Raw genomic sequence first — 26986 nt, 5'->3', positions numbered from 1 at the left:
GTTAAGATTCCGCACTTACATTGAAGGGAGCATGGGTTCGATCCCTGGTCAGGGAACTAAGATCCTACATGCTGCATTGCACCACCCCAAAATTAATTAAAAGGGGGAAAAAAAGCTCTTGAGTACAATGGAGTTTCCCTCTCACAAAGCTTCAAGTGGATTTAAGTTTTTGAAAGAAATTCTGTGATATCCACCTAAGTGTGATTTCATTTCTGTTATGTTTTTTTTCCTGCTCCTCTGCCAATGTGTGCTGTTAAAACCCAAGGCAAATCTCTTTTAGAAATCTCCATACTGCCCACTAATGGATTACACATGGTACAAATTGGTTTGGCAAAAACATTTCAGAACTGATTTCCTGAGAGGAGCTTAGGATTTGCTCCATATAGGGAATATGTTTTTTTTTTTTTTAAACATACCTTGAATTAGTTATGGTCCTTATTTCACTTCTTTTAACTTTTTTCCATCCCATCTTCTTCTATTGATGTCTCTCATATTACTCTATCTTTTCAGCTTTTAATCTTTACCTTTTGGCTCTTGACTTTTATTTTGGAGAAGGAAAGCTTTGTAGTTGTAAAATATTATGTTTTAAAGTTTTCCACCAAGTGTTTAATGGAGAGACCCTTTGTTCACTAAATAAGTTCCCAGCCAAAAATATCAACACATTACCATATTCACAGTGGTTCCCATGGGAAATGCATGTATTGAGACTTAACGTCCAGAAAAATACAGGAAAATGCCTCATAGATTTCACAAGTCACCTTGAAAATGACATCACACATCAGAACTGACTGTAAAGATTTAGCTGTTGATACTAAAAGTGAAGGCTTTTGGGAATTCCCTGGTGGTCCAGTAGTTAAGACTTTGCACTTCCACTGCAGGGGCACATGTTTGGTCCCTCATCCAGGGACTAAGAGCCCGCATGCCATAAACAAATTTAAAAAAATAAAATGAAGACATTTGTGTGTGTGTCTTGAGAAGTCTTTTTTCTTTTTATAAACTGCACATATCTAAGTGCACATTTTGATGTTTATTTATTTATTTATAGCTCCACTAGGTCTGTGTTGCTCTGTGGGCTTTCTTTTATTGTGATTGGGGGCTACACTTTGTTGTGGTGCACCGGTTTCTCATTGCAGTGGCTTCTCTTGTTGCAGAGCACGGGTTCTAGGACCCGCAGGTTTCAATACTTGCAACTCCTGGGTTCTAGAGCACAGACTCAGTAGTTGTGGCACATGGACTTAGTTGCTCCGTGGCATGTGGGATCTTCCTGGAGTGGGTATCAAACCTATGTCTCCTGAGTTGACAGGCAGATTCCTTTTTTTTTTTTTTTTTTATTAAAAACTTGGATTAGTTTTGAGTGGGTCCAGTAATTACTATGGATACTGTACGACTCTTTAATTTTGTCTCTAAAATGAACAAAGAACAATTGTGTTTTCACTTCCAGGGGCTCTGGGGATCCTGGCAAGAAGAAACAGCATATTTGTCACATGCAAGGCTGTGGCAAAGTATATGGCAAGACCTCACACCTACGGGCACACTTGCGCTGGCATACAGGCGAGAGGCCTTTCATGTGTACCTGGTCATTCTGTGGGAAACGCTTCACACGTTCAGATGAGTTACAGAGGCACAAACGCACACACACAGGTGAGCAGGAACTGGGGAAGGGAGATGTAGTAATGGACCAGAATGAAAAGACAAAATATACCTCGGAAGTAACTAAAATTTCTGAGCAACTTATGTTTGAAATTGAATGTATGGATCATAAATGATTGGAGTTAATCTGAAAACCCTTAAGAAATAAGGGTTCTGAAGGTCCTATCTTACTTTTCTGCTATAGTTCTTCCTTTCTGAGGACTCTCTAATCTTTACTTTTTTTGTTCCCCAAAAAGACAAAAGATAACCACCAGAATTTTCTTGTTTTTAATCACCTTTTAAGATTAACCTTATTCTGCCTTACATAGTTTGAAGGGAATGAACTGAACAAGGTACCCCTACTTCCTGAGATGTGATTTTTCTCATCTTCTTACTCTTCCTTTACCTAGGTGAGAAGAAATTTGCCTGCCCTGAGTGTCCCAAGCGCTTCATGAGGAGTGACCACCTGTCAAAGCATATCAAGACCCACCAGAATAAGAAGGGAGGCCCGGGTGTAGCCCTGAGTGTGGGCACTTTGCCCCTGGACAGTGGGGCAGGTTCAGAAGGCAGTGGTACTGCCACCCCTTCAGCCCTTATTACCACCAACATGGTAGCCATGGAGGCCATTTGTCCAGAGGGTATTGCCCGTCTTGCCAACAGTGGCATCAATGTCATGCAGGTGGCAGATCTGCAATCCATCAATATCAGTGGCAATGGCTTCTGAGATCAGGGACCTGGGGCCAGAGACATATGGGCCGTACCCATCAACCCTGGGATGCAAGGTAGCATGGGTCCAAGAGACGTGTGGGAGAAGGAGCCATGAGGCATTAAAAATGCATGGTGGTGGGAAGAATTGGGGGTGGGATACAAAAGAAGAGATGGGGTCCTGGCACCCACCTGTATCATCAGTACCTTCTTGAAGTGGGAAACATAGTGAAAATTCTGTTGGTGCCACCTTTGATGAGCATTTGTTTGACCCCAAACAGTTTCTTAACACTTCTTACCCCAGCCTCCCCTTCCTGCATTTCCCTTCTCAGCTCCCCCATGATGGATCCCCCCCTTTCCTAAAGCCATCATGCCTTGATAAATATATATGATCATTGAAATACTTTTTAACAAAAACAGATTCTATATTATATATATATATATATAAGATATATAGAGATGCATTTGCAGGGGTAGGCTGGGAGGAGGAAGGAGACCATTCTGTGACCAAAATACCTTGGTCATTTTTTTTATATTGCCTTATTTCCTTATGGCTGAGCCTTGTTGTGACACATCAAGATATTCTATAGATGTTGTCTTGGCTTCCCACCAGATTAAGCATTTATATGCTCTGCTTTTAGTTTATATATACATACATAATGTTTTCCTTTCTTAATTTTGTCTTTTAATTTGGGATCAGCTTCTTGCACTCTTTCCCTGACTCAACCCTTTCTGTCTCCCCTTCTCTCACCTGATCACTTCATGTTTTGTTTTTGGTAGTGGTCCCTGGATGAGGCACTTCTGTCATTTTTTTATAAAGTCCTTAGTCCCAGCAGCAGAATGGAGAAGCCTTGAAGCTCAGGCGAATGCTTGAGGTAGCTGTGAAGAGAGTGTTCAAAATACTACTGACGCAGGCACCCTTTTGGTGCTGGAGAGTCAAAGGCACCTCTCTCTTCATTAGCTGCTCTAAGCATCAGGAATCAGAAGTCTTTCTATGGAATTGTACAGGAGACCCTTTGAAAGTTATAGTCTGGGATCAGTTTGTCCAAACTGTGAAAAGATGGTCAAATAATAGGTAGGAGCTTTCAATAGGAAAATGATGTGCTCAGAAGTGGAAGTGACTCAAGTAGTTCACTTCTGGAGTTAGTGGAGTATTTGGACCTTTGTGCAACTGTCTTCCAAGGTAGCTCTAAGCTTGGATGTATAGGCTTCTGAGTTCACATTCTGAAAGGAAATACACTTCCTGTTTTGAACATCTCCAGTAGTTTCTTTCCCATTATGTTATTAAGGAACATCAGCCAGTGACTCTGTTCTGGATTTCCATTCTGCAGAACTCCAGAGCATGGATCAGTGGCAAGGCAATGGTTCTTTGATCTTTTCCCTTAACTCTTCCTAGGGTGATTCCTAAGGGGAAAGGAAGCACACATGATCATGGGAATGATAGCCCAGAACAAAAAGAAATCTTGTCTTACCACTGTGGTTTATAGGAGAGACCAGGGAAAGCCATCCTGCTTTTCTCCATGGCCTGATTCCTGAAGAGACTGATCCAAAAATTATAGCGGCAGGGAACTCTTAGTGCATTTGGCACTGAGATTTAAATGCAACCAGAGTTGTCCTCAAGGCCCAGCCATTAAAACATTGTCTCTCTTGACTTTCTGGTATCTCGTCAGAGAGCTTTTCACTGTGAGGAAGTGTGGAAATGGCTGTGTGTATGTGTGTAATCTGTTAGATTGGGGATAGGTTTTCTGTTAGCCAATACTATAAGAGACCTGCAATAAAAAATTACCCTAATCTGATAGAAAGTGAAGTGTTTGTGTATGACCGTGTGTGAATGTGTGTTCGTGCTTGTATATATCTACACACAGATGAGAAATTATATTTGAAATTGTTGGAAAATAAATCAAATTCAGATCAAAATGCCTTTCAGGCCCATTACCTAGAAATCTATCTTAAAACCTGGGTATGTTCCTGAGGTCATTGCTTTGCTTTTGCTAAACTAGTTACAATTATGAATGGGGGATATTCTACTGCACTTTTAAAAGAAGAAACTATTTTTGTGTTTGAAAGTGAAACCAACATCCAGTTCTATAGCAGAGTCCTAATTCCTCTCATAAGTCTATTTACCTTGACTACAAATAGATGATGCCGTGATTCTACTATGTATTTTATATAAAATCTATCCAAATTAGGGTTTGGGTAAGTTTGTGTTGTTGTTTAACCTGAAATACAATAACTGTTAATATTCTAAACAAAAGCTTACTCCACTTGGTCCTTTCTCTGCAGACTTAATACTGTTTTTAACACAGAAGCTATTGCAAGGAACTTTCTCTTTATCAAATTGCATTAATACTGAAGTAAAAGTTATCTGCCCAGCCACTTATCACACCCTTTGTTCCCACTGAAAGGCAGAACTCTGAACATGCTATTTTATATCTGCAATCATGTACATAGGCATCTTCTGGAGGAAAGGGGCAAGATAACTCACTGGAGTGTGCAGTGTTTTGCTAGAACATTTCATGGAATGGAATCTTCCCTAGAATGAAATTACTAGATGTAATCTAGCTTAATGATGCTGAAACTTATACACTTTTATGTTATTTGATGATGGTTTTCTCTGGGATGGAATGCTGGTTTACCCCCAGCTCTTAGCACAAGCAAATTTATATCCAGTTCTTTCCACTTGTCCTAGTTCCTTCTCACCAAGGAAGCTCAGGATTCAGTATCTTGTTTGGCCCTAAAATTAAAGCCGCTACTGCTTTTGTCTCCCAGCAGCAGTAAGTCACTCAGTCTTTTCCACAGGAAGTTAGCCCACATTCCGTGAGTCAGGAGCTTATTGCTGAAAGTCCCTTTCCCTGAATTTTTTGCCGGAAGAAATTAGTGTAACTGACAGGCATATTGAGTCTAAGTTTTTTTTTTTTTTCACAAGTTGCTCTTTTATGTAACTTACTAATGACCAAACCTTGGGTCAGGGATGCCCAGAGAAGTGGTAATATTATTCCCTTGTCCTTTCAGGTTGCCCATTCACATGTATCTGCTTATCATTTGACTGTCTCACTTTTTACCCACATCGTCTTCCTTCAGGGACTTCCCAGCGGGCACCCTCTTTATGGGTGCCATGTAGAATGCAGTTTAACAGACATTTCTCAGAATTCAGAATAGAACTCTTGATCCCAGAAAGTATAGACTGAAGTGTTGGGTAAAGGTTATGACTGGGGGAGGGTTAGAGACAAAGGCTGTAAATTACTATGGCTGATTGATTTATTTCTACTATATACATATATATATTTTTGCTTTTGTATATCCAATATAGGAAACTAAGCATTGTATTTTTTTTTTTTTTTTAACAAATCTGAGAAAGCACTATGAACTGCAGATGTTTGACTTTCAGAATATATTTTGTATTGTTAATATCTTCACATTGTGTGAATACTGGAAGCTGCAGATCTTTGCTAGGACGCAATAAATTTATACGCTTTTTGAGAGGTTCTTCTGGGGGTATTAATCAGGCCCCTGTTATGCTTTGGGGGAGCTCTGGTGCTAAAGTTTTCATTCAGTTGTAAGTACCCTGATGCCTTTTGGACCTTGGGATCAGATCAAAGGAGTTCTGATCCAGGTACCAAGGAAAATGAGGCTAGTCTAGCTGCCTCAAGTGAGGGGCCCTTTACATAGCTCTCCTTCCCCCTATTCAAGTGCCCTCTTGGAATTGGGAGGAGGAATGTGAAATCTCAGAGTTTCATCTCCCTTAGAAGAGAGCCAGTAACTTATTGTGCAAGGATGAAAGGTGGCAGCAGTAGCTTTGGGGAAGGGAGGAGGATATGGCACTTCTCCAACCCCGGAAAACATTGCTTTTGAAAACTGCTGATAAACTATGGGTAGGTTATTATTTTTGTTTAGGAGCCTGTGTGCTCTGCGGTGCCTCTCTTGGCTCTACTCCTGGGGTACAGACCTCATCTAGGAGGATGAGGAGACCAGCTTTGAGGTTGACCTGTTTCTTTTCTTTGTCTGTCTTCCCTAAACACCAGCCCCCAGGAGGACATTAAGCAGCCTTAAGCTTAAATTCCTACTCCCTCTTACCAATTTAGCTCACTTGCCTTAGATCAGAATCTGTGAAAGGGGGGAAAAATGGGAGTCCCTGGTTTTATTCACCTCCTAGGTCTTCTCCAGTTTGATTTCCCCAAACCCAGAAAGATTGCCTCCACAATGTTCATTTGAGGGAAATGAGTATTTTGTCCCATTATCTCCCTTCCTCATTATCACAACCCCAGCCTGCCTTGTCCCTGCTGAGCAAGAAGAGGCATGATCTATCCCTCAATTTCCTTTAATATCAATAAATAAATAAATAGGGCTAAAGTGAGGCTGCTGTGGGTGGTGAGGACCTTGTTGATACCTCTCCTGGGGTGTGTGTTTTCTCTTCCTCACCTTCAGGAATTACACTGTGCCTTCTCCACAGAGGAATGGGATTCTCTACCCAGCCCCCCACTTTCCTAGCAGCTGCTCTTGAACAGTGTGCACAAGGGCAAGTCTTCATATTTCTGATCACCCCTTTCTCCCAGTAGCATCCCATAGCTCTCATTTGGAGTCTAAGGCACAAAGATTTTGGGGAAAGTTGGGGAAAATGTGCTGAGATTGGTCTGAGGAGACTCCTACACATACCAATGGCAGCTGCCCTACGGCCTGCTTCCTCTTCCAGAGTCTGTCCTCCTCTGGGAGGAAGGGGCAGTGCTCCGGTCTCTGGTGCCTAAAACAAGTTTATTTCTCTCTCTTAACACTGGCAATAACCAGTCTCCATACCACTGTTGCCTTTTTAAACTTCTTAATAATCAATCTCATGCTGTGTTTGTTGTTGGTTTCAATCCGATTATCACCTGGGCTGTGGGGAAATACTTTTAAATGCTCTCTCATCTTTCTTGCTCTTTTTCCCCTTGATCTTGTGTATGTATGATGCTAATCTCTTGTCTTGGTTTCTTCCTGCTCTTTTGTATCTTACTTTCTTGTCTCTCCCCTGCCTTTTGTCTCTGGGTGTTTTGGGGCTTTTCTTTCTTTTTTTTTTTTTTTTTTTTTGCCTTTTTGTACAAAGATTAGTTCAATGTAGTCTGTAGCTCCTTTGTAAACCAATTAAAAAAAAAGTTTTTTTAATAAAAAGCCATGTCTCTGGTGTGTTGAGAGGGTTGGGATTGGGGAGAATATGGTTATAACTTCATATACTAAACCCAAAATTAAGTTTTCTAGCTACACTGTTAATACATGTTAATCAGTGCAGTTGTCCTACACTTGACTCCCGGGTAAACAATTCATGACCAGATCAGCATGCCAGGACTACATAGAAATATAGCAGATCCAGAGGAACGGACAGTTCCAACTTTTTTTTCTAAGTTAGCTCCTATTTTGAAATATTTTTAAATTCAAAGGAGAGTCACAGAGATAGTGCAGAGGGTTTCTATATTCCCCTTTCCCAATTTTCTCCATTGTTAACATTATCAGGGTATATTGTCAAAATTAAGAAACTGACATTAGTACATTACATTAGCTAAATCCTATGTGTGCTTTATCCATTGATGTCCTTTTTCTGTTCTAGGATCTGTTGCAGGATACCACATTGCATTTAGTTGGTATGTCTCCCTAGTCGCCTCTGTGACAGTTTCTTAGTCTTTTCTTATTGGTTACTTTGACAGTCTTTGAGAGTACTGTCTATGTTCTGTAGAATATCCCCCAATCTGAATTTGTGTAATTTTTTCCTCATTATTAGACTGAGCTTACAGGTTTCGGGGGGAAAAAAATACAACATAGGTGAAATGCCCCCATCACATCCTATCAAGGGGTGTGTGATAGCCACGTGACATTATGGATGATGAAATCTTTATCACCTGGTTAGGGTAGGGTTTGCCTGATTTCTCCACTTTCTCTTTCCCTATTCTTTGGGAGTGAGTCTAGCCCACCCTTAATGGGGTTGGTGGGAATTAAGCTTCTGTGAGGAAACTACCTCTTCTTTATTAATTTAAATTAACAAGTCCTCATGTATACTTATTTTATTATAAGGGGGTGGTTATAGTCCAGTTATGCATTATTTTTGTTGTTCACATTGTCCCAGCTTTGAACATTGGAAGTGCTTTTGACTTCTGTGTCCCTTTGATATGTCTACATCCTCTTTTTTTTTTTTTCTTGAGCACTTTTTGATACATAAGATGCTTCAGGCTCATACTGTATTTTCCCTGCCCCAGCCCTAGATTGGCCATTTCTCCAAGGAGCCTTTGTTCTTTTTATTGGAGAATGGTAGTTGGAAGCCAAGATCTAGCTCCGACATATTTTACATTCAGTTAATACCAACCTGTGTCTAAAATGACTGAATCTGGATTATGGCCCCTTGAAACTGAAATTGAAGTTATGCTGACAGCCTTTCCCATTTCCCGTCAGCCTGTGCTTTTACCTGCCTTCGTACCTATCTGAGAATCCTTGGTTGATGGTTTATACTGTAACTACCAGCATTCTTGATTATTTTTGCTCATTTGACCCCTTATGTCCACTTTGTCAAATCATTCAGCCATTTGATATTCTTATGTAGCTATTTGAAATATAACATTTTGATGTTTGGCTTTATTGGAGGGTTTTTTATGAGGAGGGGCTGTATGTTTTTTGGCTTTGGAGTCTTATATGGGCCTTTAAATAGTTCTGTCAGCTATTCAGTCAGCAAACCTTTATTGAGCCCTTACTATGTGCTAGGTTGAGGATAAAAAATGAAAAAAAAAAAAAAAAAAAAGAGAAAAAAAAAAAAATGAAGTAAGACAGGCCCTGCTATCAAATACTTAATAGTTTGGCATAGTAATGTAGAACTGCAAGTTTCCCAGTCTTGACCCCATTTTTCAACAGATAATTTACTTCTTATTTCACAGAGAAAACAGAAGTGTCAGACTTCCTCAAACTTCTCTCAAATTTCCTCAAAATTCCCGTCAAATTTCCTCAAACTTCCCTGTCTTCTAACATCTACATGTTCACCCCTTCTCCTGAGAAGTGTTTTTCCTTTGCAAGGCCAACCCTGCCACTAGTGCTGTCAACCTCATTTTCTTTGACTTCTTTTTGTTCTTTGTTTCAATAATATTTTCTCCTTTTATCTTAAGTCTCTCCTGAGAGACCTTTTGTCGGCCTATAATGGTGGCTCAGAAGGTAAAAAGAGTCTGCAATGTGGGAGACCCAGGTTCAGTCCCTGGGTTGGGAAGATCCTCCAGAGAAGGGAATGGCCACCCACTCCAGTTTTCTTGTCCAGAGAATTCCATGGACAGAGAAGCCTGGTGGGCTCCCAGAAAGTTGGACACGACTGAGCAACTAACACTTTCATTTTGAACCATGTTAAAATCTGCCTTTCTGCCCACCTCTCCCATTTTGAAAGACCTCTGTTGCTGCTTCAAGCTGCTAACCTAATTCTTTCCATTTCCAAAGTTAGAGCAGTTTAACTTTTCTTTTATCTACCTGTCTGGCCATCGTTTACCAAGTCACTTATCAACACCTGCACCCTGGTTGCCTGCTCCAGTGGTCTTGCAGTCTTTAGCCTCTTCGACAGCAGAGTGTGTCTTAGTGCCTTCTTTCCATGAAGTGCGGAACTAAGGCACTTCTGGTTTTCCTGCAGCCTTTCTGGGTTTCATTCTCCTTCACTGCCGCTTCTTCCTCTGACCCTGAAATACTGGCATTCCCCATCCTGGCTCCTCTCCTTACTCTTTGATCCCTGAACAAGTTGCATCCCCTCTTTAGCTATTACATACATGTTGCTGACACCTAAATTAAAATCCCTCACTTTTTTCTCAACCTGGCAGCCTGCTTAGTGGACATTTTCATCTGAATGTCCCACAGATAACTCACTCAACATGTAAGAAAGAAAAATAATCCTTTGTGTTCCTCACCTCACTTGACATTATTACCACTCTTGATCATGTATACTTGAAATTTCAGAATCAGTCTGTCAACATTTATTTGATTACTAATCCTGTCATTATTACTAATAGAGTGTATCTCCATTTTTTCCCTTCTTTTGGGTTTGTTTTTTTGGCCTCGGGTATGGCTTAGAGGATCTTAGTTTCCCGACGAGGGATTGAACCCAGGCCCACAGCAGTGAAAGCTTGGGGTTCTAACCACTGGACCACCAGGGAATTCTCTCCCTCTTTATTTCCACTGTCCTAGTACTCACCCTGGCTACTGCTTAGGTCTTATAACTGATCTCCCTGCTTCTGGTCTCCCTGAGCCTTAGTCATCCATCGTCCACGTTGCCCCCACGTTGTCCACCAGACCCCTGCCTAAAATCCTTTGCTTTTAGGGAAAGTCTAACCTTTCCAGTCTGGTCCCAGTCTATCTCTAGTTGCAATTCTCGGCTTCGTGTTTCACACTACTTTCTCCTGCTCAGTCTCTGCCCCTCCCCCGCGGCCTGGCCTCAACACACTGTGTTTATACCTGTATTCTTGCTGCCTTTGTTCTTGCTGTTCCTTGGCTACAATAATCACCCTCCTTTTATTTGTTTTCAGTGTGATTACCTTGAGACAATTTACATATTCCTTTCTCTGTGAAACCTTTGGACACCTTTCTTCCCTTGTCTTCTCTGCCCTGAACACAGTTTTAGCTTATTTGATCTTTCTGCTTATATAGCTCCTTGTTCATACCCTCTAGCTAGACACAATTTTCTGGTTGCTTATTGATATTTTCTCCTGCTTTTCTAGACTGAGTTCCTGGAGGGCAAGAATCACATGGATTTTGTAGGTTCAGCATTTAATGAAATACCTTTTTTAAGACTAGGATCTAATATTTTTTTAGATGAATGAATAAACTCACTTTAGCCTTGTCATCATTGGGGTCAAAAGTAAATTATCGGGCCACTACAGACTTTTAATTAGGGAATTCTAATGAAGAGCTTTGTGTATGTGGAATCCAGGAAGCCTTCCTTCCTTTGCTGAAATTCTTTCTCAGGACTTCCTGATTCCCCCTTTCCTCATCATCTCAATTCTGAACTCTGCCCAGAGTATGTAGAGTTCCCATAAACCTGACTGGAATGTTTCTATATTGAGAGATGATATTTTTGTCTTGAGAGTAGGTATCCAAGGCTGTGGGTGAGGAGACTGCCTTCCTGCCTGCTCCTTACCTTGCTCTTCTCTGATACTCCTGATGCAAGAAGCTCTTTTACATTCAATTCCCCCCTCAGTCCCAGACTTCAGTTCAGTTCACTTCAGTCGTGTCCGACTCTTTGCAGCCCCACGAACTGTAGCACGCCAGGCCTCCCTATCCATCACCAACTCCCAGAGCCTACCCAAACTCATGCCCATTGAGTCAGTGATGCCATCCAACCATCTCATCCTCTATCGTCCCCTTCTCCTCCTGCCCTCAATCTTTCCCAGCATCAGGATCTTTTCCAATGAGTCAGCTCTTCACATCAGGTGGCTAGAGTATTAGAGTTTCAGCTTCAACATCAGTCCTTCCAATGAACACTCAGAACTGATCTCCTTTAGGATGGTCTGGTTGGATCTCCTTGCAGTCCAAGGGACTCTCAAGAGTCTTCTCCAACACCACAGTTCAAAAGCATCAATTCTTCTGCGCTCAGCTTTCTTTATAGTCCAACTCTCACATCCGTACATGACCACTGGAAAAACCATAGCCTTGACTAGATGGACCTTTGTTGGCAAAGTAATGTCTCTGTTTTTTAATATGCTGTCTAGGTTGGTCATAACTTTCCTTCCAAGGAGTAAGAGTCTTTTAATTTCATGGCTACAGTCACCATCTGCAGTGATTTTGTGGCCCAGAAAAATAAAGTCAGCCACTGTTTCCCCATCTATTTGCCATGAAGTGATGGAACCAGATGCTATGATCTTAGTTTTCTGAATGTTGAGCTTTTAAGCCAACTTTTTCACTCTCCTCTTTCACTTTGATCAAGAGGCTTTTTAGTTCTTCACTTTCTGCCATAAGGGTGGTGTTATCTGCATATCTGAGGTTACTGACATTTCTCAGTCCCAGACTTAGATCTGGCAAAGGAAGATGGTTGTAACTGAGTGCAACATTCTACCTACCTGAACTCCTAGAAGAGTCCAAGGAGAGGTGGGCAGCTATCCATCAGCCTCAAAGCCCAGGTCATGCCTCTAGCTGCTGCTTCACACTACTGGGGCTTTGACACTGTCATGCAAGCTCCTTGGAAGACAGACTCCAGAATCAGAGTACTCAGGCCCTCATCCTGCATCTAATCCAGATCATCCCTAGAAAGGGTTTCCAGGTAGCCACCAGCGGAACAGAAAGCTAGGAAAACAGGGAACCAGTCTCCTCTGGCTCTAATTCTCATAAGAGCCAGTTCTACAGTTTCTTATTCTGGGCAGTAATCTGATGGAGCTGGACTCCTGTCTCTTGATTGCAGCACAAACTATACACCTCTCTCCTTCCATCTCCACGCTGACGTTCCCTCTACGCACTCTGTGCCCTCCCTTCACAGTTTCCAGTTCCTTCAGATTCATAGATACTGGAGATGTACTGTGGATATGAGTCATTTCAGGAGGCCCTTTCTGACCCTCACTGTCCTGAGTTTCTCCTATGTTTGCTGACCTCTGGTGGTGATCGTTTGAACTGTACTATCTTTTTATAGTGGTTGTCTGACAGGTATTGGTACACATTTTCTCAGTCCATATTCAAATACTGTGTTAAAATATTTTTTATTGCTGAATTTTGTATTTCCTTTCAGGCATCATGGCCATAAATGCAAAAAAAAAAAAAAAAAAAGAAACCAGGGCCTGGGCTTTAGAATCAAGACTTACTAGGTCCAATCTTAACTGTGCTATTTCCTGACAGAGTGACCTTGGTCAAGTTACCTAAATTCAGCTTTCTTACCTATAAAGTGAAGATAATAATAACTCAATGGGAGAATTAGATGTGATGATTGTAAAATTCATAGCCCTAGCCGTGCCCTGGTACACAGGCACGCAATAAAGTTTGTTACCTTTTCTATAATGGTGATCAATGTGATTTTTTAAAAAATTTTGATAACATCAAATTTACCTTCATACACCTATTTTCAATGTGATTAAAAAAAAAAAAAACCTAATTTTATACAGCTGCTTTCCTGACCCTTGAGTTTAGAAAATGAGGTCAACTCGAAGTCTAGGCTATGAAGCCTCTCTGTGCCCAGGGAACTGCAGATATGAGCCCAGAAAATAAGAGCTAGAAGGGCTTTGGGGAACAGATGAATGGTTCTGAGCACTTAACCTCACTTGGGTTTCCAGCCTGGGAAGAGCTGACAGCAGCCGGCACTTTTTCCTAGGGTCAGCGAAGGGCAGAGGTTTGGCATCACTCTGTTCTCAGTGGGAACTCTAAGGCCCCCTCCTCCCACTTTACAGAGAAAAGAGGAGGTGGCTGAACAGACAAAGATATGAGCCTGGTTTTCTGCTCCTCCCTGTCTCTCCCTGCTTTTCCCCACACCCATCCTCTCCCCCACAGCAGCCGTCTCCCCCACAGAGACGGGGAAGAGGGAGGGGGGTGGAGTTGGGGGCTGAAGGATCAGAAGCCCCACGGTGCCCTGTGTCTGAAGGAAGCTCTGGCCAGGGACAGCAGTGCTGGCTCCTGCTGCCCCCTCCAGCATGATGCTGGGGGTCCTGGGGCTCTGGGCACTGCTTCCCACAGCCGTGCAAGGTAAGTGTCTACAGGGAGAAGCAGGGTCTTTTCAGCCACCCGTCACAGGAGGGAGCACTTGAAGAGTGATGAGTGGGTGAGTGAGGGTGACGGGTACAACCAGGTGTTCCCTTGGTGGGGGTCACCTTCCAGGCCTCTGCTGACCCTGTTTCCTCCTGTGGCTTTACCAGGCTAGCTCTACAATACAAAACATGTTTTGTCTCTCTCCCGGCTTCTGTCTCTGCCCCTGCATTCACTCCCATCTTGACCCCTCCCCTCCCCTTACCCTGGCCTGCAGCACCCCCCAGCAGGCGGACCTGTGTGTTCTTCGAGGCCCCCGGAGTGCGGGGAAGCACACAGAACCTGGGGAAGCTGCTGGATGCAGGGCCGGGCCCCCCCAGGGTTATCCACTGCCTCTACAGCCGCTGTTGCTTTGGAATCTGGAACCTGACCCAAGACCAGGCCCAGGTGGAGATGCAAGGTGAAGGGCTCAGCATCTGCCAGGCGTACCTGGGTCGGGGAGAGGCTCATCCTGGGCGGGGGCGGCCACGAGGAGGGCAGGAGAAATGGAAAGTGTGGAGGGAAAGAAAAGGCTGTGAGAGATGGAAGGGATGGCCTCTGTGTTCCCAGACCCGTACACACTCTGTCCCTCCCTTTCTCTCCTTCTCCCAACCCCTCTGCGTCAGGATGCCGAGACAGTGATGAGCCAGGCTGTGAGTCCCCCAACTGTGACCCAAGTCCCCGAGCCCAACCTCGCCCCAGCTCTACTCTCTTCACCTGCTCCTGTGGCGCTGACTTCTGCAATGCCAATTACAGCCATCTGCCTCCTCTGGGGAGCCCTGGGACACCTGGTTCCAAGGGCCCCCAGGCCATCCCAGGTAGCCACCCAAGGTCCTGGAGCCAGGTGGGGGCTGGGGCCCAGGTTAGATGAGAGGTTAGAACCAGGGCCAATTCTTACCCTACCACTGTCCTAAGCTTCCCTCCTCCTGGCCTTGAGAAGTTGGTTGCCCTGGTGACTGGGAGATAAGGGGGCTTGTGATCGGGGTGCGGGTGGGTAGAGAAGCAATTCTCTGAGGAGAGGGGGAGAAGCAGAGAGCAAGGTTTGGGGCAGGGCTCACCCGGCCTTCTTCCTTGCTCTAACCTCCAGGGGAGTCCGTCTGGATAGCGCTGCTGCTGCTGGGACTCCTGCTGCTGCTGCTGCTGCTGAGCAGCGGCATCTTGGGTACTACTCTGGCCCACCACCCCCTTGTGAGCCCCCCTCAAGGCATTGCCCCAGCGCTCTGACCCCTCTCCAGGCTCCCCTGACCCCCATCACTTCCCAGTCTCCAGCCTGGGTACCTGACCCTAAGGCTGTTCTCTGCCTCAGCCCTGCTGCAGCGGAAGGCCTGCCGAGTGCAAGGTGGGCCAGAGCCAGAGCCAGAGCCAGGCAGGGACTGGAGCGCTGAGCTGCCGGAGCTGCCTGAGCTACGCTTCTCCCAGGTGCCCAGGGATGGCGGGGAGGGGGCCTTTGGGCACTCCCAGAGAGTGTGCTGGGGAGGAAGCTCAGCCCTGCGAACTCGGCAAGATCCAAACCCAGCACCGTGTCCCCACCAGGTCATACGGGAAGGAGGTCACGCAGTGGTGTGGGCTGGGCAGCTGCAAGGCAAGCTGGTAGCTGTCAAGGCCTTCCCCCTGAGGGCTGTGGCTCAGTTCCAAGCTGAGAGAGCATTGTACGAGCTGCCAGGCCTACAGCATGACCACATTGTCCGCTTTATCACCGCCAGCAGGGGCAGCCCTGGCCCCCCGCCCTGCGGGCCCCTGCTGGTACTAGAACTGCACCCCAAGGTAAGGACTGAGGAATGTATGTGTGTGGGAAGGCGGGGCGGGGAGTGGTGGCAGCTAGGCCCTGTTCAGACTTGTTCCTCTGCTATAGATTGCCTTTTCTCTAGAACATTACATATGCTTTTTTATTGTTTTTTATTATTATAAGCGGTACTTGCTAATATTTTTGACTTACAATATATAGACAAGGAAAGGGAGAAATCAAAACAATTCATATTCCCGACCTTAAGGAAAACCAATGTTAAAGACAGATCTCCAAGCTCATTCATCTATTCATTCAACTAATGTTGATCAACAATATGTTGCTGGGAAAAACACACCCAGCCCCTGCCTTTTCCAGATTTTACAGAGTAGAAGGGGAGACAGAAGGGGATCAAGCAAACACAAAAAGAAATGTAAAGTGTCAAGTGAATTAAGTGCTGAAAGCAAAGGTCCTTTAAGAAAAGACTAAGGAAAGAAAAAAAAGACTTAAGGAGGCGTAACTCAAAGGGAGAATCATGAGCAAAAAGGATGAAGAGACACAGATAGGCAGGGGCCACACCTCATCAGCCTTGTAGGCCTCTAAGGACTTGGGGTATCATCACCTACAGTTCCTCCACCTCTGAAATCTTGAGTTCTGGGAAGTCTCTTCTTTGACCATATACCTCACAGCCCAGTTCAAAAATCACCACTTTTTTTGGTTTTGTTTAACTTTCCGGGCACACTGAAAGCGCTCAATAATGTCTGCAGAATGAGGGACTCCATTGCTCCTTTCCTCCCAGCTGCTCCACACCGGCTGCTCTCCTACCCAGTGGCCCTCCCCATCCACGCGCTGCCACGGGGTGACACCCCAGGCCAGGTGGTTCATGCGGGTGCCCCTACCTAGCCTGCTCTGCCTCTTCTGTTTCTGTCTTTATCCCAAGTCCTGTGAGGCAGGGTAAGTTGGTGAAAGGTGAATGATGCTGGCAGTCAGACTGCTGGGGGGTCAGGTTGTACTACTCTCTCGCCCAGGGATTTCCAGCAAGCTCCTCATCCGTAAAACAGGAATGACAGGAGTACCCACCTCCCAGGGTTGTAGTGAGGGTTACAGGAGGCCTGGCATGTGCCAAGTGCTCAGGACACTTAAACTAGAGCTGCTATTTTTCCTGTCAGCCTGAGTGATGTACACCCTCACTCCTGCATTGCCTGCTGCCTTGCTCTGGGCGTGTCGTGTGTTAAGTCTGCTGGGAGACGTGGTAGGGAAGTCTGACAATTGACCTCGGCTCCCTGGGGTGAATCAGCGTCCTCCAGCTTTGTGTCCCCCCCCTTCTCTCTGCTTCTCCCCAGGGCTCCCTGTGCCACTACTTGACCCAGCACACCAGTGACTGGGGCAGTTCCCTGCGGATGGCACTGTCCCTGGCGCAGGGCCTGGCGTTTCTCCATGAGGAACGTTGGCAGGATGGTGGGTGAGCTGGGGGCCAGAAGTCATGGGAGTCAGGAGCCATGCTGCTGTTTCTGATTTTCCCTTAGCTTGGAGGGGAAGGATTGGGTCAAAAAGACAAAGGAAGAAGATCCGTGCCCCTTCAGCCTGGCTTCTCCCACAGGCCAGTATAAACCAGGTATCGCCCACCGAGATCTGAGCAGCCAGAACGTACTCATTCGGGACGATGGGTCATGTGCCATTGGAGATCTGGGCCTCGCCTTGGTGCTTCCTGGCCTCGCCCAGCCCCCAACCTGGGCCCCTACTCAACCCCGAGGCCCGGCTGCCATCATGGAGGTCAGTACTCTGGAGGCGGGTGAGACCCAGGATGGGGGTGGTGGTGCTCATGACGATGCAGCGACAGTGCAGCAGCACCTGGAGTGTACGGGGTGCTTGCTGAGTCTAGTCAGGGGCGTGCTGCGCGGACCAGTGTTGCGGTGAGGGTTGCCATGGAGATGATCCTTGTCGTCCAGGCTGGCACCCAGCGGTACATGGCACCGGAGCTCTTGGACAAGACTCTGGACCTTCAGGACTGGGGTACGGCCCTGCGGCGAGCTGACGTCTACTCTCTGGCTCTGCTCTTGTGGGAGATCATGAGTCGCTGCCCAGATTTGCGACCTGGTGAGGATGGATGGGACAGCAGCCCCCTCCCCGCCCCCGTGCCCCACCTGCCCATTCTAGACTCACCTACCTCCTGACCCAGGAAGCTCTACCCTTCTCCCTCTTGGTCTTTCTACAAGGCACCCCTCGGGCTAGCTGACACCTAGCCTCGTGTGCCTTTTCCCAGACAGCAGACCACCACCCTTCCAACTGGCCTACGAGGCAGAACTGGGCAGCGCCCCCACCACCTGTGAGCTATGGGCCTTGGCGGTAGAGGAGAGGAGGCGCCCTCACGTCCCATCCACCTGGTGCTGCTTTACCACAGTAAGGGGGTGCGGGCTGGTGGGCTGGGGACCTGCAGAGTCTTGACATGGACTTCAGGGACCTATTCAGCAGGACAGCCCACCTGTCCCTATCCCTTCTCCTTTCCCACCACTCCTGGCTTATGTTCAGCTGGAGCTGGGCAAACTTGCTCTGTGCTCCAGTTCATCCCTTTCCACTCTAAGCCTCATGTAGCCCATTCCTGAGACACACACCTTCCTCTTGCTCAGTTTTGCCTTGTTCATCCCTCCTCTCTCCATCATCAGTTTGCCCTGTTCCTCAGTTCCTTCCTCCAGGAAGCCCTCCTTGGCTTTGCTTCTGGTCTGAGCTCTGCCCCCAAGATGGTTGCTTTCCTGGTACACTGGAGCCCAATATTTGTTTTTTAACATTTTTTTTTAAAGTATTTATTCATTTGTTATTTTTGTGTATGCTGGTCTTCACTGGGGCGCTTGGACTTTCTCTAGTGGCAGCGCGCAGGCTGCTCATTGCGGTGGCTTCTCTTGTTGAGGAACACAGGCTCTGGGCCAGCGAACTACCCTAGTTGTGATGCATGGGCTTATTTGCTCCATGCCATGTGGAATCTTCCCGAACCAGGGATCAAACCTGTGTCCCTTGCATAAATTGGCAGGTGGATTCTTAACCACTGTACCACCAGGGAAGAATAAATTAAAAAACACTTAATTATTTGGCTGCATCTTAGCTGTGGCACATGGGATCTCTGTTGCATCATGCGAGATCTTTCATTGGGGCACACAGACTCTCTAGTTGTGTTCCTTGGGCTCCGGAGCACACAGACTTAGTAGATGTGGCTTCTGGGCTTAGTTTCTCCAAGGCATGTAGGATCTTAATTTCTTCACCAGGAATCGAACCTGTGTCCCTTGAATAGCAAGGCAGATTCTGAACCACTGGACCACCAGGGAAGTCCCCTGGAGCCCAATACTTAATCCAATAATTTCTCATTCTGTCTTATACCTCTGTGTTTCTGTCACAACCGAATTAAAGCCAGAACTAAGGATAAGGGTTAAAGCAGTGGCTGAAGAGTAAGATTTCAGGGTTTCTGCAGAAAACAGTTTCCTTACAGGAGGCCCCTTCCCCTGTGACCTGATCTGATGTTTCCACTGCACAAGTGTCTGATGGGTTTGGTAACAAAGGCCCGGGTATTGTTTGCAGAAGACCCTGGCTGCCTGAGAGAAAGGAGCAGTTAAACCATTAATTAGCCTGAACTAGCATCTCAATGGCACCCCACTCCAATACTCTAGCCTGGAAAATCCCATGGACGGAGGAGCCTGGTAGGCTGCAGTCCATGGGGTAGTGAAGAGTCAGATGTGGCTGAGCGACTTCACTTTCACTTTTCACTTTCATGTATTGGAGAAGGAAATGGCAACCCACTCCAGTGTTCTTGCCTGGAGAATCCCAGGGATGGGGTCGCACAGAGTTGGACACGACTGAAGTGACTTAGCAGTAGCAGTAGCACTAGCATCTCAGAGGAAAAGGTAGACTCTTTGGAGAGAACTTTTCTCATAAGAGAGGAGATGAGGGGATACTCTTTCTGCCCCCTTCTGATGCCTATGTCAGAAGCTTTCTCTATCTCCTTTATACTTTAATAAAACTTTATTACACACACACACACACACACACACACACACACACACACACACACACACACAAAGAGAGGAGATGAAAGGCGTGATTTGGGTGAAGGGGAGGAAGGAGGCTCTAAGAGGGAACAGGAGTGTTGAGACCTGGGCCATCAAGGATGCCTTTTAACGCTGGGGCCACTCAGGATCCTGCAGTAAAGCCTGCTACCCGGTCATTCTTTCCAGGACCCTGGTGTCCTGAGAGAGCTCCTGGAGGACTGCTGGGATGCAGACCCGGAAGCACGGCTAACAGCTGAGTGTGTGCAGCGGCGCCTGGCTGCCCTGGCCTGTCCTGAGGAGGCCCACCCCTCCCCTGAGGGCTGTGCACGGGACTGTTCACCTTACTGCCTGGAAGACTGTTTCTCTGATCCTCCCATCTGCCATTCTCCCTCGTAGGCTGCAGCTGAGTGCCTGCCAAGTCACTGTTCAGCAAGGCCCTTTTCCCAGAAATTCTCAACCTACCTGGACTACTTCTCCTGTGTAAATATGCATTTATGTAGAATCTGTGTTTGTTGTTCAGTCGCTAAACTGTATCTGACTCTTTGCGACTCCGTGGACTGCAGCATGCCAGGCTCCTCTGTCCTCCACTAATCCTAGAGTTTGCTCAAATTCACATCCATTGAGTTGGTGATGCTATCTAACCATCTCATTCTCTGCTGCCCCTTTCTGCTTTTGCCTTCAATTTTCCCCAGCATCAAGGTCTTTTCCCGTGAGTTGGCTCTTTGTATCAGGTGGTCAAAGTATTGAAGTTTCAGCTTCAGCATCAGTCCTTCCAATGAATATTCAGAACTGATTTCCTTTAGGATTGATTGGTTTGATCTCCTTGCAGTCCAAGGGATTCTCAAGAATCTTCTCCAACACCACAGTTCAAAAGCATCAATTCTTCTTGCTCAGTCTTCTTTATGATCCAACTCTCATATCCATACATGACTACTGGAAAAACCATAGCTTTGATGATATGGACTTTTGTCACCAAAGTGATGTCTCTGGTTTTTAATATGTTGTCTAGGCTTGTCATAGCTTTCCTTGTAAGGAGCAAGCATCTTTTAATTTCATGGCTGCAGTCACCATCTGCAGTGATTTTGGAGCCCAAGAGAAGAAAATCTATGACTGCTTCCACTTTTTCCCCTTTTATTTGCCATGAAGTGATGGGGCCAGATGTCATAATCTTAATTTTTTGAATGTTGGGTTTTAAGCCAGCTTTTTCATTCTCCTCTTTCACCCCTCATCAAGAGGCTCTTTAGTTCCTCTTCACTTTCTGTCATTAGAGTGGTATCATCTCCATATTTGAGGTTGTTGATATTTTCCCCAGCAACCTTGATTCCAGCTTATGATTCATCCAGTCTGGCATTTCACATGATGTACTCTGTATATAGGACTTCCCTGGTGGCCACCTATTTTCCCCATAATTTAGTTTAAGCAGCACTCTTTGAATAATCTTTAAACATAAGTTTCATTTTGTCTTGCCTCTGCTCAACAGTCCACTTGCCTTTTTTGTGACAATGCTATGAGCACTATTTACAGAGGAGGAAACCAAGGGCTCAGAGAAGTTTAGAATGTGTCCAAGGTCATACAGATTTTAAATAACAAAGGATTTTCAGCCATTAAAAGTGAAGTTTATGCTGGAAATAGAACTGCCATATGAGCCAGCAATCCCACTGCTGGGCATACACACCAAGGAAACCAGATCTGAAAGAGACACGTGTACCCCAATGTTCACTGCAGCACTGTTTATAATAGCCAGGACATGGAAGCAACCTAGATGTCCATTGGCAGACTAATGGATAAGAAAGCCGTGGTACATATACACAATGGAATATTACTCAGCTATTAAAAAGAATGCATTGAATCAATTCTAATGAGGTGGATGAAAATGGAGCCTATTATACAGAGCGAAGTAAGTCAGAAAGAAAAACACCAATACAGTATATTAACACATATATGTGGAATTTAGAAAGATGGTAACCATGACCCTATATGTGAGACAGTGAAAGAGACACAGATGTAAGGAACAGACTTTTGGACTCTGTGGGAGAAGGCGAGGGTGGGATGATTTGAGAGAATAGCATTGAAATGTGTATATTATCAATATGTGAAGCAGATCACCAGTCCAGGTTCAGTGCATGAGACAGGGTGCTCAGGGCTGGTGCACTGGGATAACCCTGAGGGATGGGATGGGGAGGGAGGTGGGAGGGAGGCTCAGGATGGGGAACACATGTACACCCATGGCTGATTCATGTGACTGTATGGCAAAAACCGCCACAATATTGTAAAGTAATTAGCCTCCAATTAAAATAATAAAAAAGTGAAGTTTATGGAAACACCACAAATCATTAGAAATAGATAATATTATATGAACATATGTTGACAAGCCTAGGGTTATGTTAAAAAAGATAAACGTATGATCACAAGAAAAGCAAACAAATACCAATTTGTTTCAAAATATCCAACCAATACACACCAAGGAAACCAGATCTGAAAGAGACACATGCACCCCAATGTTCATTGCAGCACTGTTTATAATAGCCAGGACATGGAAGCAACCTAGATGCCCATCAGCAGACGAATAGACAAGGAAGTTGTGGTACATATACACTGGAATATTACTCAGCCATTAAAAAGAATTCATTTGAATCAGTTCTAATAAGATGGATGAAACTGGAGCCCATTATACAGAGTGAAGTAAGCCAGAAAGATAAAGACCAATACAGTATACTAACGCATATATATGGAATTTTTTAAAAAGATGGTAATGATAACCCTATATGCAAAACAGAAAAAGAGACACAGATGTACAGAACAGACTTTTAGACTCTGTGGGAGAAGGTGAGGGTGGGATGTTCAGAGAGAACAGCATTGAAACAAGTATACTATCAAGGGTGAAACAGATCACCAGCCCAGGTTGGATGCATGAGACGGGTGCTCAGGGCTGGTGCACTGGGAAGACCCAGAGGGATGGGATGGAGAGGGAGGCGGGAGGGGGGATCGGAATGGGGAACACATGTAAATCCATGGCTGATTCATGTCAATGTATGGCAAAAACCACTACAATATTGTAAAGTAATTAGCCTCCAACGAATAAAAATGAATGGAAAAAAAAATATCCAACCAAAACTGTCAAGATTACAAAAACAAAGTCTGAGAAACTAGCACAACCAAGAGGAGCCTAAGGAGACACACAACCTCTTGGATAAAATCCTGGAATAGAAAAAAGGACATTGGGTAAAAACCGAGGAAATATGAATAAAGTATGGATTTAATAATCATGAATCAATATTGGCTTATTTGGGTAACAAATGTACCATACTAATGTAGGAGTTATCAATAGGGGAACAGGGGATGGTAAATATGAAAACTCTGTATTACCTTCTCAATTTTTCTGTATCTCTAAAGCTGTTCTTAAAAAATAAAGCTTATTAAAAAAACCAAAAACTATGACTTGCTTCAAAACTGTGGAGAGGTCATAAACAAAAAAAAAAACAAGGAGAAAAAAAAAAAACAAGCGGAGGGTTGTCGTAAGCATTACAATGTTTACTGACAATATTCTTGAATGGATGTGCTGTAATATGTTGTATTGGAGGGATCACTAACAGAAAATTCAGAAAATCTACATTATAATCTTGGCTCTTCTAACTCTGAACTCTTAAAAAGAGTTTATTTAATTTTCTCAGGAAGTTGAGTGAATGATTCTGTTAAGTAATTTCTAACCCTATAATTCCACAATTCTATGATAAAATATTAAAGTCCCAGTTTTAAAGACTACTTCAAAAAAAAAAAAGACTACTTCACCAAATGCAGTATATAACTAGTATGGCATTGCCATGATTAGTGATTCCATACTCATGGAGATGCAGTATACGTATAAATAAACTTCTTATAAACTTGGAAACATAAATCTATGAATAGAATGGCTCATGGGAGGGACACTGTGTAGCTGAAGACAGGGGTTGTGAACAATAAAAAAAAGACTGATTTTTTACTGTCTTTTTTTAACCTCTTGAATTTTGAATTTTTTGCATATTTTGTATATTAAAATTACATGTTTACTTACTAATTTAAAATGTCTGTGCCTAGCGAAAAAAAAAAAGACTGGATGGAAATATTCCAAAATAATAATTAGTGATTCTGTTTGGTGATGGGACCTCAAAAGTAGTCCTCTTTTTCTTTCTACTTTTTTGTGTTTTCCTAGTTTTCTTTAAGTCTTATGAATTCCTTACAGGATCTAGGAAAAATGTAAATGAAAATGCTCTCACCAGAAAAAATTCTTAAAGAAAAACCCATAGGTCACTTACAGCGCCCTCCTTTGGCACTAAGGGACATGATTTGTAGCATATTTTGTGCTTGTTGATACACTGTTTGCTGAAGTTGTTTCATGGAGAGCATGGAGGAGCACAGTTTATGTTCTTTCTGGTTTGTTATAGCACCCAGTTCAGGAGTCAGCACACAGCCTGAATCCTGAGTTCCTAATCTGCATCTGCCACTAACTAGGGTAGAATCTGCAATATGCCATTTCTCCTTTTTTTTTTTTTTCCCCACTTTTCCCTTTTTGGCATGCAGGATCTTAGTTCCCTCACCAGGGATTGAACCCATGTCCCCTGCTCTGGAAACACAGTTTTCATTAGACCAACAGGGAAGTCCCCGCCCCCCCCCCCCCTTTTATTTTCTTTTGTCCTGTGCCACAGTTTAATGCCTTCACATACTGCCATAGGCCTGCCTACCTATAGTTGTTAGAGAGCAAGCAGCAGATGTCTCATGCTGCTTTTTATTTCTATAGTGCCTTCCTCAGGTCTAGGAAAATAACTACAAATATTCTACATCTTCAGCCTCTTCTCTGAATTTCCTCTTTTCTTTCCCCCACCTGTTAAAATGAACCTTGCTTTTCCTGGAGTGTTAACTGTTTTTTCTTTCACATATACTGGAGGAAGGTGGATATTTTCCTTGCTCTCTGTTGCTGCTTCTAGACCATTCTCTTTCTCCTTAAAAATCCAAGCTTCTCTGAAATGCATGCCTTCAGACCACATGATCTGTTACTTTACCTTGTTGTGGTTATTTGTAGACCTCCTGATCACTCGTGTATTTGTTGAATATTTTAGCATTTGCTCAAAGTCTTTTTCTTTTCGTCATTACTTTTATCTTCATTCTTGGTGACTTAAGTCACTATGTAGATAATCTACTTAATCCTTTCATCTTGACCTTTTTCCTTCCAACAAGATTTTCCTTTACCACCTTAGCCACTAAATCTGTTTTAAGCATTCCATTCTTTGGGTACCAACTCCTGCCTTTTCAGCTCAGTTACTCTAGAAAGCCTCTATTGGCACATCCAATCCATTCACCCTGCCACTTTTCCACTATTCATCTCACCTCTTATGTTTTTCCTTCCTTGTTCAGTTTATCTTCCATGGTCTTTCATCATAATCGCTACACTCTCAACAGTCTTGCCCCTCTCTCCATTTCTCTTATATTTTGCAGGCAAACCCCATCCCAAGTTAAATACAGTTCTCTTCCTATTTCACAGCTGTACCCAAGCATTGGTATTTAACTGAAAGAAGCTACCACCTGTGCTGACCGGTCTCGCTTTACATATGGCCCACAGACTTCAAGTCAGCCCTTCATACTGCCCAACAATCCTAATACAGTACCCTAGTTCATTCATTTGCACTTTCTGAGACGACTATTTCTGACCTTCTCCCTCCACCTCACTCTCAGCTGATAATCTTGCTTCTTACTTCCCTGAAGAAAAAAAAACATCAGGAGCAAGCAGCAGAGTCACATTTTTCCCCTCACTAAATCTACTAATGTATTTACATCTAGATCTGTGGGCTCTGATTTCCCTCCTATAACAATAGTAACAGCTAACACATGTAGTCTAGGGCTTACTATATGTTCAGCAGTGTTTGGAGTCCTGCATATATTAAGTCATTTAATCCTCACTATGAATTAAGTATTGTTATTATCCCTCACTTTTGAGATGGGAACTGAAACATGGAACTTTCTTTTGAATTACCTTGTCCAAGGTTACAAAGAAAGTATTCTGGATTCAGAGTATAAGCAGATAGGGTAGAGGGATCCCTGGAGAAAGAGAACCAAACATGCCTTTCCTGACACAAGAGAAGTCATTTTTGGCCCAAGCCATTTTGTGATCTAACCTTGGCCACAGTGCTTGTCCTTGAACAGGTCTCAGTATTTAATTATCTTAAAGGAAGTGAGGGAATGCAGGAATGAAAGAAAAGCAGTCAAGAAACAATAGTTCAGGGTAAGTACCCTGGAGATCCAGTGGCTAAGACTGTATTCCTAATGCAGGGGGCCTGGATTCAATCCCTGGTCAGGGAACTATATCCCACATGCCACACACAGCTAAAGATCCCATATGCCATGATTAAGAACTGGTACAACCAAATAAATAAATATTAAAAAAAAAAAAAGAAAAAATAACCCAGGGATAAAACAGAGTCCTAGTTCCTCCGGAAGGGATATACATAACACTCTGATACATGTCTTTGAGTTCTGCTGGCTCCCACCAAGCTGGAGAATGGACTGATGATGTTGACCTTTTCTAACCCTCAAGACTTCAACCAACTAAAGCTTGGCTCTGTCAACCTTTGACCCACTTCTATGCTGAATTCTCTTCTGTTCACACCCCTTCATGAATATGCATGTACTCTTAGCTTAAAACTTCCCCAATTTTGCTGTCCGGGGAAACACTACTTTGGGACAGATTCCCAGTGTTCTTACTTGCTGCAGGCAATAAATCCTTCCTTCTTCTATGGCTTGGTTGTGTCTTGGCTTGACACCTACCAAGAGGTAAACCCAGTTTTCAGGTAACAAGAGCTCATTCTTGGTACTTCCCTGGTGGGCCGGTGGTTAAGCGTCCACCTGTCAATGCAGGGAACACGGTTTTTTTTTTTTTTTTTTTTGGGAACACGGTTTTGATCCCTAATCTGGGAAGATCCCACATGCCGCAGAACAACTAAGCCTGTGTTGCCACAACTACTGAAGACCATGCATCCTAGATCCTGTGCTCCACAATAGGAGAAGTCACCGCAACGAGAGGCCTGAGAACCTCAAGTTGAGAATAGCTGCTGGTTGCCATAACCTGGAAAAGCCCACACGCGGCAGTAAGGACCCAGCACACCCCATAATAAATAAATTTAATTAAATTAAAACAAGGAAATACACTACAATGGGAAAAAGTCTCTTCAGCAAGTGGTGTTGGAAAACT

At 44.3% G+C, this 26986-nt stretch overlaps 2 protein-coding genes across 4 annotated transcripts in view; both read left to right on the top strand.

Annotated features, from left to right (window-relative positions):
- Window positions 1-13069, top strand: part of SP1 (Sp1 transcription factor) — a 42926-nt gene extending 29857 nt beyond the window's left edge. For both annotated transcript variants that reach the window (XM_065934318.1, XM_065934317.1), the window contains exons 5-6: window positions 1442-1641; window positions 2040-13069. In XM_065934318.1, coding sequence (XP_065790390.1) covers window positions 1442-1641; window positions 2040-2353 — 514 coding nt within the window. In that variant the 3' untranslated portion in view covers window positions 2354-13069. The remainder of the gene's footprint in view (window positions 1-1441; window positions 1642-2039) is intronic.
- Window positions 13070-13922: 853 nt separating this feature from the next.
- AMHR2 (anti-Mullerian hormone receptor type 2) lies at window positions 13923-21884 on the top strand. 2 transcript variants are annotated; one of them, XM_065935510.1, is made up of 11 exons: window positions 13923-13971; window positions 14249-14431; window positions 14637-14828; window positions 15098-15172; window positions 15317-15429; window positions 15544-15774; window positions 17077-17191; window positions 17334-17506; window positions 17683-17830; window positions 17997-18133; window positions 19954-21884. In XM_065935510.1, the coding sequence occupies exons 1-11, from the start codon at window positions 13923-13925 to the stop codon at window positions 20161-20163; spliced, it is 1626 nt and encodes a 541-aa protein (XP_065791582.1). In that variant the 3' UTR covers window positions 20164-21884. The 2 variants fall into 2 exon arrangements, with proteins under 2 accessions (XP_065791582.1, XP_065791584.1); XM_065935512.1 differs by lacking the exons at window positions 17683-17830; window positions 17997-18133.
- The last annotated feature ends 5102 nt before the right edge of the window (window positions 21885-26986 follow it).

Source organism: Muntiacus reevesi, chromosome 4, assembly GCF_963930625.1.
Source record: "Muntiacus reevesi chromosome 4, mMunRee1.1, whole genome shotgun sequence".
Lineage (NCBI taxonomy): Eukaryota > Metazoa > Chordata > Mammalia > Artiodactyla > Cervidae > Muntiacus > Muntiacus reevesi.
Note: the sequence above shows the minus strand (reverse complement) of the source record. Positions and strands in the feature narration are given on the sequence as shown.